Source organism: Hirundo rustica, chromosome 15, assembly GCF_015227805.2.
Source record: "Hirundo rustica isolate bHirRus1 chromosome 15, bHirRus1.pri.v3, whole genome shotgun sequence".
Taxonomy (NCBI): Eukaryota; Metazoa; Chordata; class Aves; order Passeriformes; family Hirundinidae; genus Hirundo; species Hirundo rustica.
Window position 1 is genome coordinate 16,401,179 of NC_053464.1, and position 11,699 is coordinate 16,412,877.

At 41.2% G+C, this 11,699-nt stretch overlaps 1 protein-coding gene across 1 annotated transcript; it reads left to right on the top strand.

The window, feature by feature from the left end:
* Nucleotides 1-2,769: 2,769 nt before the first annotated feature.
* On the top strand, nt 2,770-11,379 carry LOC120759824 (interleukin-9 receptor-like). The gene is made up of 10 exons (XM_040079456.1): nt 2,770-2,827; nt 4,681-4,736; nt 5,530-5,620; nt 6,026-6,134; nt 7,394-7,587; nt 8,248-8,393; nt 8,724-8,898; nt 9,144-9,258; nt 10,275-10,359; nt 10,840-11,379. Exons 3-10 carry the CDS (start codon nt 5,542-5,544, stop codon nt 11,377-11,379), a joined length of 1,443 nt encoding a protein of 480 aa, XP_039935390.1. The 5' UTR covers nt 2,770-2,827; nt 4,681-4,736; nt 5,530-5,541.
* Nucleotides 11,380-11,699: the final 320 nt, after the last annotated feature.

Here is an 11,699-nt window from a genome sequence, read left to right on the forward strand (position 1 = left end):
GATGAATGTGAAGGAATCCAGCCAAAATAGTCCTCAGTGTTTGGGACTTCATAGACATAAACATACTTTTTTAATGTATGTGTGTATTTATATGTGTGTGCATGAATATTGCTTTATTGCAGTCATCCTTTGTAGCAGCTTTTTTTCTGGGGTCCAAGTATATCAGATCTATAAAGTACATGGCTGTTTGTCGGCATCTAATTATTGGGAAAATGGCTCTCCAAAGATGAAGAGAGAAAAAGGCTGGTTATATGAGATATGAAAATCCAACTACTTTTTCCTTATTCCCCAAGATATGTCTCACGTGAGCCTGTTGGGCACATTTGATGTGCTTCTGCCAGAAACGCTTAGAGGCCTGGGTATTCAGAAAGTAGATAAGGCATCAATAGTTTTTCTTAAAGAACCTACAAAAATCTTCTCTTACAGGCAGGGATGATTGTTTATAATGGGTACCCCTCCAATTACACGTACTAGCATAACAGATTGTTCTGGAGACGCTGTACTTTGGGTAATCTTAGTGGAGGAAGGGGTGTACCTGTCGGTACAGACATACTATTATTGCCTGCCAAACTGTCACGGTTTTACTTTGTAGGTCTTAGTCAGTGTCCTACCTTTCTTTACTGCCTGTTGATGCTGCCTCTGGAAGAGATGTGAGCAAAGGAAGGGATTACAGCAAAGGGAGAGCAGGTCATTTATGACTAGTTGCTAAGATGTACGGAACGGAAACTGAGCATTCAAGGGACCAGATGTGCTGTGTCTGCTCCCACTGTGCACCACTCATTGTATCATAGAATCCTGGAATGGCTTCAGCTGGAAGGGATCTTTAAACCCTCTGCCATGGGCAGCAACACCTTCCACTAGACCAGGTTGCTTCAAGCCCCTTCCAACCTGACCTGGAACACCCTCAGGGATGGGGTAGGGATGTCTTTTCTGGACAGCCTGTGCCAGTGTCTCATCACCCTCACAGAGAAAAATTTCTGCCCAACACCCCATGTAACCCTGGCCTCTGCTTGTTGGAAGACATGCCCCCTTGCCCCATCACTACATGCTCATCTTCAGCTTTCTTATAACTCTTTTATGTATGGGAAGTGGCTCTAAGTTCTCCCTGGAGCCTTCTCTTGTCCAAGCTGAACAAGCTCAGGTCTCTCATTCTGTCTCCACAGCAGAGGGGCTCCAGTACTCTGATTGTCTTTGTGGCCTCCTTCAGACTTGCTCTAGCAACTCCATGTCCTTCTTATGCTGAGGACACCAGACCTAGACACAGTTCTGCAAGTGGGGGTCTCACAAGAGCAGAGTAGAGAGGTAGAATCCCCTCCCTTAACCTGGTCATGCCGCTTTTGATGCAGCCCAGGATACAACTGGCTTTCTGGGCTGCAAATATGCATTGCTAGACCTTGTTGAGTGTCTTGTCAACATGAGAATCTTGCCCTGGGAGCGAGAACAAGCAAAGGACATTTTGAAAGAGTACAGAGCCACTGCTAAATCAGAGTCTGAAGTTTCTGAGTTCCTCTAAGACTGAGGTAAGCATACAAGACCATGTGAATGAGCTGCAACAAGAAAAAATTACATTGATTAAACAACATACCTTATAAAAAAGTTGACATCAGAAGTGGAAAAAACCTAGAACTCCTGGCTGTCTGCTGAGGGTTGGCATATAATATCATACATATCAAAGGATACCAAAGCATATTGAAGAATCTTATGCACATATCTCCATGTGAAATCCTTGTTCATGCTCTTACATGATACTTAATATTTTATCAGGCTTTTGTAAAACTGATCTTACTTGTAATCATCCATAAGTCAGAGACATAAAATTCCTATTTTGTGTCCATCCCTTTGAGCCCATTACATTTATCTACACTATTCTTCTCTCTATCTCATCAAGCATAAGCTTCTTGTCCCCACTTTTAAAGTCACTGACAGCCTCTTCTTGTCCTCTTGTCTTCTCTCACTTCCCCATCTAGAAGTTAACTCTATGATGTCAGTTTCCACCTCGCACTAGATCATTAAATCTACTTCTCCTAATCATCCCCCATGCTACTGCTTACACATTGAAGCACTGCTTTACAATTCTCTTGGGCTACATCAACCTCATTCTTCAAGTCTCCCTGTAAAGTTCTGCTTTACAGAGTTTCTAAAACCTAGATGATATCTAGGCTACCCACATGCTGTGACAGTGCTGTCAACTGCTTGTACTACTTCCTCTCTCAGTGGTATCTACCAAATAATTTATTTTACCTTACAAATTCTTATGACAAAATTTTGTCTTTTAATTGTGTGTTCAATTGGACCCCAAACCTGGCAGTGAATCCCAGAATATGAATTTCTGGTGATAGATTTAGCAATAACAGTCAATCATCTGTCTTTCTGTTAATAAGCAGATGAAAGCATTTTGAAAATCTGTACTGTACAAATTCTGGTTAAAATTACTTAAAATTCCTGTTGGAAAGTGGAGGCAGGAACTACATGAGGGGAGGGGAAAGGCACGGCTGCAAGGCCTCATTTCTTTGTGCAGACAACAGGCAGAATTCTGCCCTGGAAACATACAGAAAGGATGGAAACACCATTGAACCAGCCTGAGACCATTTTGGAAATAAAGGTCACTACCACCTCCTGGTGCTGATAGACTGCTGGCAGCATACCTAGTGTATCATTTCAGGGCATCATCTCAGACATTTTGTCTCTCTTTCCTGCAGAGTGAAGGTGGTGCTCCCTTCTTGACAGTAGTTCTCATACAGTTTTTCTGCCTTCACCCACAGCTTTGCAGTGTTGCAGAAACTGGACATTAGAACACAAGAAAGCAGCAAGCAGTGTGGTCCCCAAGGTATCCAGTTAAGAAGTTGATTTGTCTTCCACTGCTAGCAGCTGCTGTAATTGCACCTGCACAGCTAGTACTCAGCTTCCATCTGAGCTAATAGGAAGACTAGAAGTCTTGCATATGTTTAGGCAAGAGGTTTCAGCAATAAAGATAGTTCCCCTTTGTTAAAATTCTTCTCTTCCTTTCTGTCCAATTGTATCTACCTTCATTGTCCAACTACTGGACTCTTTCCATCTTTCTGTCATAGATTTAAAAAAGAATTAAAAGAAAATACTTTTCTCCTAATTGAAATAATCTTCTCATGTAAGATACTTATGGCTGGTGTGAAATGACTACTCAGCTTTGCCTTTGGCTAAGTTAAAGAGATTCACTTGGTCTGTAATTTTTGATTTCTGAGTAAAGTTATCCAGGACTAAATCATTTGCATAGCCCTTTTCAGAAGCATTTTCATTTTTACAGAAAATTTTTGTTTAGTGTTGATTCCAACAGAAGAAATTAATTAATGGCATTATAGATGCTACATGTAGCTGCAATAACTTTTCTTTTAATTGATATGTATCCACAGTCTGTATGTTAGCTCTTCCAATTGCACTAATGTACTGCAGAATCTCATTCAGTTGGTTATGTGCTATTTCCTGAAATTATTTTCTGATAAGTCTTTCAGAATTCAGTGTTCTGTGACCTACTTATGACTAACATTTATGGCTTCTAACACAAAAATTTGCATTTAAACATGCTGTATTTGTCTCCAGGTGAGCTAGAGAGCCAGAAATGTCTAACACATTTCAACTGAACAAAGAACTTCTTGCGTGGGAGTGGGGGGAGTTAATTAAATTCGTAGAAATTACCTGGAAGCATTCTGTCCTGGCTTAGTTATCTTGACCTAAGTTTGTTTATTTGTTTGTGTGCCTGAACAAGTTCTTGTAAGCACATGTACAATTATACTTAATGCAGCTCTCTCTATTTCATATTTAGTCAGTATTTCTGTATTTATCACAGGGACCATAAGCAAACCTGATTAGAATGATAAGGAGAGAGATTTCATAGCTCCCAGCCTCCCTCAGCTAAAATCAGCTAATGGTGATACTTCCTCTCAACAACCCCCACCCTGAAGAAAGTGTGCAGCAAAACAGGATATTTATAAAAACCCCATAATTAAAGAGGTGGCGAAGTAAAAGGCAGAAATATTCCTTTTCTCTTGATCAGTTTCTGAAACATTGTAATTATTTCACAATTTTATTCAGACAAGGGGCACTGTAGACAGGCATAATCAGATGCAAGTAGTTACACGTGGATGATGTTGTCCAGCTTCGTGTAATTCATGACTGGAAGGATATTCTTGGTCATGGATCAGCTCACTTAATCTCTTCAGTAAAACAATCCTAATGATTACTATATCACAGTCCTTGCTAAGCAAAAGGTTCTTCTTGTTCACTTCTGTTAAAGACTGCTTCAGACCTTTCGTTGGTTAGAAATCACAATCTTATTCTGTAGTCAGGCTATATACACTTGGTCCTGTGCTAATGCTGTACTTATTGTTTCTCCTATCCTGACACTCCTTCCCTTTTCCCCAGCTTCTTCTGAAGGAGAGATAGATCATAATCTCTGGCAAGATTTCTTTTTTTCTTCTTCTTCTTTTTTTTTTTTTTTCCTAATAATAACTAACCCAAGTTCTTGTGAGGTGGAACATTCCACTCTCTTGTTACCCTAGCTGTAAAGCTCAGATCAGTGTCTGTTCTAGTCAAGTAGCACAAACATTGTTGCTTCAATATTTTTTTAAATTTTTCAAGAAACTGTTTTTGTTCATACCGATTAGTGGTCTCTGTCTACAAACTCACTCCAAGTTTTCTGGGTTTCAGGCTCTTTGGAGCAGCACTCTCCTTGCAGCTGTACTGGGCTCATTTGCTGTATTCAGGTAAGAGCTAATAAAGCAAACTGCAAATATCTTTTTAAAACACCCCATATAGCTGAATATATCAGGTCCATAGTCTTCATATTGAATGTTGCCAAAAAATCATCAAATCAGAAACTCTTAGTGAAAAAGTATATTTTTAAGTTAAAACTTCATCAGGAGACAATTTTTGGTTAACAAGAGTGAGCCTAGTATAACCTTGTAGAGATGTAGTGTCCCATATTGCAGAAGATACAATTCAAACATCCTTACATAACCTTTCAGTGACTTGGGGTAATGACTAGGCCCTAAGTATTCTATATCTCCCAATGAGTGCTTTGACCAGTTATTCTCTGTGTCTGTTTTCTGAATATGCAGAAATAATATTGCTCCAGGAGGTCCCTGAGCTGCAAATGTCTGGAGACTGAGAGTGCTCAGAGATGAACATCTGTGCTCTACTGCTACGATTCTCTCTAAGCATCTGGTTTTGACTATGGTCAGAAACAGAATTTGAGGAAACGCAAACATCGGTTCCAAGCCACCGTGGCTCTCTGATGCTTTTAAATTGTCATAAACCAGATGACAAAATTGCAGGAATTGTAGATTTCCTTTCAGGCTGCTGGTGCTTTAGTGCAAAGTACTGTTCACTGCCATGAGAAGAACAGTTCCTACCAAAGAAATTATATAGCTGAGTTGGTGCCCTCTCTGACAGATCTGGGATCAGCTTTTGTCAGGCTGGCAGAAGCCTGCAGCTAATGCTTCAACCCGCTGGTAGAAATACCAACAAAATTGCTCTTAACGATTATTTCTATTCTAGATACTATCTGGAATGGGAGGAGCTGTGTGGCACTTGGGCCTCCAGCTGTGCACTGCTGCTGCGCTGCTCTTCGGTGGAGGAAGAGGAAGAGGTAAGGGGAGATCTAGAAAAGGTCCACTGTACAAAGACAGGTACGTGCCTGTGCTCATTTTTCATTCACAGACCCTTCAGTATGCAACGCAAGATCTTGCGACAGCCCTTTCCCATGTCCCAGGAACCAGTACAGCTGGCTGACAGTACCAGGCCTAGGGGACTGAGCACATACTGGGACAAGCTGGGCACCAGAAAAAGTGTAGTCACTGCCAAGGTCCCTGCTCTAAGATCTTACACTTACCTCATGCAGTGAAGAGTGTTACAACAGAGTAAGAATGTGATGAGGAAGATCAGACACAGTGACAGCAAAGGAAGTAGTTGCAAGTAATACATTTATTTGGTGTACTGAGTAAGGCATCATCCAGTGATACATGAATCCAGTTCTGGTCTCCTTCCGCTGCAGAGCTCTCTGGTGGCCTGAGCTGCCTGAATAACTATGTGACTACTGTGAGCTGCACGTGGGTAACGGAGAAGCCCGTGGGTGATGGACCTTTCCACCTGCATTTCACCAAGTAAGAGCTGCATACCAAGAGCTGTGTGTGGCAACCCCAGCCCTGGCATGGACAGGACAGCACTGAGAAGCAGAGATGGAGCCCAGCTGTGGCTTTGCTCCTCCACAGCAGGACACCTGTGGCACAGCCAGCTCTGCCATCTCATCACCCCAGACCTCAGAAGCTGCCTCAGAAGCTGCTCTCTATTGTGGTCCCAGAGCCTCAGGGGCTGCAGCAAAGGTCAAATGCACGTGGCTGCATGATCTCTGTCAGCTGTGGGCTCTCGATATGTTTAGTGAACCCTTCTGGCAGGCATCTCAGCACAGAGAACCTTCCCTTCCTGGCCTCTGGTCCTCATGACCTGTGAACTTTCAGAGTCCACCCTGCATAAAGCTGCCAAATCAAATTCTAGTAATTTCTTTCCTTTTTGCCTAGAAATTAAACACCGAATGGTTTATTGTATATTAGTGAATATATAAATACAAGTCCAGTTATAAGCTTTAATAAGAGATTTAGAATATTATCTGAGTAGTTTTTCCTCCAGTCAAAGAAATCGGATGAATAGTTTGCTAACTGATAGGATAACTTGAGATGAATGTGTTTAAGTTATATAGAAACACTGTCTTGACCACCAGTAACTATTACATGAGGATAAGCCACTCTGACATGCCTCGTATTCTGCTATGATTAAGTAAAAAATACCCTAACTCTTATTAATACCGGATTTTAAATCTAAGGAAAGATGGGCAAGCTGATAAAGTGTGATATTGCAGTTTCCTGTAGGATCATATGCAATGTAAAAAAAAATTGCTAATAAATGGCTAAACCACAAAAAAAATCAAACCAACGTCCAGCATGTTTTGCTGTCAGTACTGCTTTGTTTGTAGTGAAAGGGGACTAAATGTACAGCTTATTGTTACCTCTGTGCTATGTACTTGTAATCAACTGTCCATGCACTCCTACCAGCTACCTACCTGCTTTCCTGCAGCGACAGCAGCTCTCCCACTTTCAGAGGGAGCAGGGAACAGCTGCTGGACGCTTTGTGCAACTCCTGTGAGATCTGGTGCTCTCAGCAGTGAGGTTATGAAGGTGTCCTCTTCCTCCCTATCCAGCCCTGCCATCCATCTAGCTTTTGGCCTGCTGATTTGCTTGCTGTCTGCACTAAAGAGATTCACGGTCTTCCAGAGTGTGGTGCTGTGCTAAGTTGCCACACATCCATAAACTGAAAAGCATTTAATTGTATGACTTAAAAGAAACTTTCAGTCTTTTTATTCTTCTAGTCTCTGGTCAAAGGGCCACAATGCCAGCTGCAAACTGACTGCCATAGAGAGTATGCAGAATCAGTACCACTGCACAATTCATTTAGCCAGCCAGATCTTGGAAACAGATGGTTACAGAGTCTCTCTCCAAGGAAACTTCTTCGGACATAATGACACATACATGACCTTTCCGGAGTACAATCCCCGCAAGCACAGTAAGTATGAACTAGCAGAACTGTGAGCTGAGGCTCTGCCCAGCAGCTTCAGGATAGGTCTGCTACGCTGCCTAACAAAGGATGTCTCAAAGATAGCAAAGGAAAACAATGAAAACAATCAAGACCGCCCATCCCCAGAGAGATCACTGTGTGCACTGCGCCAGTAAGGATGCAGTCACCAAGTTTTTCCATCCTGACTTTTCCCAGACTTCAGAGGAGCTGGCTGGCTCTGGAGCACCATTCAACAATACTTCCCACCTGTTTTCTTGTGCCCTGGGTAATTTGCAATTGGATTGCTTCAATTATTTGTTTTGATGTTTTAGTTTTCTCTAAGAAATTATGTAACAAGGAATCATGGATTTAACTGAATGTCCCATGGCCTGAACCTGTCTGTATTAGTGGTATGTTGTAAGGCCAGAATGTGATATCCAGAGTGGTTCTTTGCTTGCAAGATTAATCATAGAGACTACTGGAGTTATCATTAATTTATGTCAGATCTGTAGCTGTTCTGATGCTGTAAGCTAACCTGACCTACTGCTAGTGTTAGTATCCCTCTTTAGACCCAGCTTTATTTTCCATTACTTCAGTCACTATAATATAAGGTATGTTCTTTTGTGGTATCCCAAACACTAGGAAAAACACCGTCTCCTCTATTTGCAGTAAAACTTGATCCACCAATGAACATCCAGAGCAATGCCACTGCCAGCAAGTGCCAGATATGCTGGAGTGTGCGGAATGTGCCTTGGTACCTCGCTGAAATTCTACAATATGAGTTGCAGTATAAGGAGTACAGCATGTCCTGGGAGGTAACTGGATGAAGCATACAGTGATCCTGCCTTGTTCTTTGGGTACAATGGCCCTGCCACTCAGCTCAGGGCTCTCCACCAGCTGACTCAAGCTGGCCTTTCTAGTTTACATATTAAGGCTGAGAGATTTTACATCAACACTGAAGTTCAATAACACTTCTTCTCATGAACCCTGCATCCATAATAATTCAGGCCCTTTTCTTGCATCTAAGAAAAGAAAATCTGGGGGGAAAAAAAAGAGACGGGAAAAAAACAATAAAAAAAAGAATATTTAAAAGACCATCCTTTTGCCCAGTCTCATTAACAGCAATGCTTTGTAATACTTCGCAGGTTGCATTGAACAAGACACTACCCAGTTCACTGCCACAGGTAGAAATTGAAGCCACAGAGCTGCGTAGTGGCATTGCTTATGTTGCAAGAGTTCGCTGCAAAGTTTCTGAAAATGAGAATTCGTACCACAGTCAGTGGAGTGAGTGGAGCCAGACAGCAGTGTTTCAAAGAGCAGGTACAAAGAATGTTGCTTTCAACTTACTTCATTTCTTTTCATGTCCATGTTCTGAAAAAAAGAGAAGATACTTGGTAAAATGAAGCTTTTCAAATCAGAAGTAGCTTTCTTCAAGTGTTCATAGCCAAATTACTATCCTTAAGGCTTTAGCTGCCTACTTCATTTGCAGTGCTTGGCTATTTGGGGTTCTATCTTGACTTCCAGACTTTTTATTAAAAAAAAAAATGTGCTGATTCTTTTCCTAGATGTCCAAAAAGTCTCCAAAAAGATTCTAAATACCAAATCTATGCAGTACTTATTCATTCCTGTGACTTTTGGCACTCTACTCTATTTATTCTGGAGCTGCAAGCTTTTCTCAAGGTATGTGATTTTCATTAAGTTCCCCTTGATCTCCATGGTTTGAAAAGGGTAAACCAAGAGTCATTATATCCCTTTTCCTTCCTGTTTCTGCTGCACAGACTCAGTCATTTCCAGAATGTCTTTTGGCAATCTTGGAATGTTCCTCAGCCATGATAGTTAATGACCCAGTATACAGTCCTTAAGGAGAGCAAGTACCTTTGGGACTCCCTAATTCGGCTAAAGCCCAGGGATGATGGTATCTTGGAGTTGAAGAAATTTAAGCCCATGGAAATACTTGAAGTTTCATGTAGATAAATTAAAAGTCCAAGTACACAGCAATCCATAAAGGTGGTTAAACTGACGTCAGTGCAAAGCTACGTGTGATATTCCTGGCAGGAGTCAGTAGGTAAAATAACAATATAGGCAAGTTAACTCACTCTGCTTCATTTGAGACCAAGTTGTACAGAGAAAAAAGTGGGTTTAGAACTTTGGTTCAACCATCCTCTGCAATTTTTTATGCTGGCAGAGCATAGGTAAATCTCCTATCTCTTTCTTTTTTGCCTTGACATACATTATTATGCTTCATATATGCATCCTTCTTAGAGAAACAGAATAAATTATGTCCACATGATAAAATATTTTTATAGGATAGACTCCAATAAAGGGGCAAGGATGTCAGGCAGAATTTCTCTGTTTAAATGTAATGAAATTAGAACTCTTTAAAACACTTTCAGAAACAGTAGTTTAGATCAAGTAAGCTGATAAACAAAGCTTGGTGCATATAATGACTAATAGACCAGTATATTAAGTTTGTGACATATTCCTAAGAAACTTATGAGTCTGTGCTTCAAGTTAGAAACATTAAATGCATGCACAGGTGGCAGAAAAATAATTGCATGAGAAGTTAGAAATTATGATGAGTGGGCTTCTTGTGCAATCTTACTAATGTAAGTGTGGGGGGTTCATCTAACCAGTATCATGGAGACAGAACACATAAAAACTGTCCATTTTTAAAAAGTGTTGTTTTCTCACTTTAGGGCAAAAAGGCTTGCCTGCTTTAACATTCCCACGCCAGCTGCTTTCTTTCAGCCACTCTATAGTTTGCACAATGGGAATTTTAAGGTAAGAAATAAATTTCATTTCTTTCTTATGACCCTCTATTCATGACAGGATTTTTTTTTTTCCCTAGGATTAATAATTCTAGCTCCTGAGCAGAGTTACTGACACATGGTTCCGATCTTCCTGAAAGTTTATAGTTTCTCTCCACTTCCACATACTAGCTAACCACCAGAGCTTCTGTCCAGCCTCTTGCTCCTTAGAAGTGGAACTCCTCCAGTGGATCCCAGCTCAGACTGAATGCAAAAGGTGCACCCTTTCAAAACCAAAGCAATACCAGCAGCTTGCATTATATTGCAGTGGTGTGATATGGTAAAATTTGTAAAATTTTGTGAGATTAGATGTAAGTTTTTCACCCTGTTATTCTAACTTTGCCTGTTGGATTTGCAGTAAACATCTGGGTTAGCATGCCAAAGCCATAAAGAAAGAAAATTTATTTTGGAATAACTATTCAAAGTGACCCCAACTTATTGATGCTTTCATTAGGACTGGGTTGGATGGAATGAGGCTTGTAGCCAACTTGAAAGAGAAGAGGCCAGCAACTCAAGCAAAGTGAATGCAGATCGAGTTTCCGATCTAAAAACCCAAGAACTGATTTCCCAAATCTCACTGAAACCTACAGGAAGCACAGATGTGGTTACTGCAGAAGAAAACTTTGTATTTGTCTCAGGTCCAAGCCAGCAGTATGTCCCTAGCAGGTACATAAGAGCAGAAGAGATAGAGTTGTGGCCGGGACTGTTATTTGCACCAAACCATACTAATGGTACCATTGGCCTGAAAATCTCTGAAATAATTAAAGACAACCTTGAGAGCCCTGGTGTTGGAAGGAATTATCCCTCTTACTCACAGCATGGAAAGGGTGACTTTCTTATGCTTTGCGAATCTTTGGGGATAGCAGATGTTTCCTTCAGTGGTAGTGACTATTATACTTTGTGTGACAATGATACCACAGGAGGTTTGATTTCTGCTGAACTACTGAAGGTTTCTAATGGCAATAGTCATGTTAAACATCAGAAAGACCAGTGACTGAGGAATACTGCCTACAAAGTTCCTTGTGTCCTCCTATCGCCTTCCAACACTGTCCTCCCAAGCAGCCTAAACTGTGCAGACAGTTTCAAACATGTATCATTTCAAAATACATCCTCAACTTCTGTACTTCAGAAGAAGACTGTGACTAAGTCCCCTGTCTAGCAAATACTACCCCTACAGGCATGGCAAACCCTGGCCCTGGCAACATCTGAGGTCCCAGAGACACATGACTATGCCCTTCCCTATATTAACCTCCTGGCTGCAAGATCCAGTAACCCTCTTGTCTAAGGAGGCAGCGGCAGATCTGCTTTTTTCCT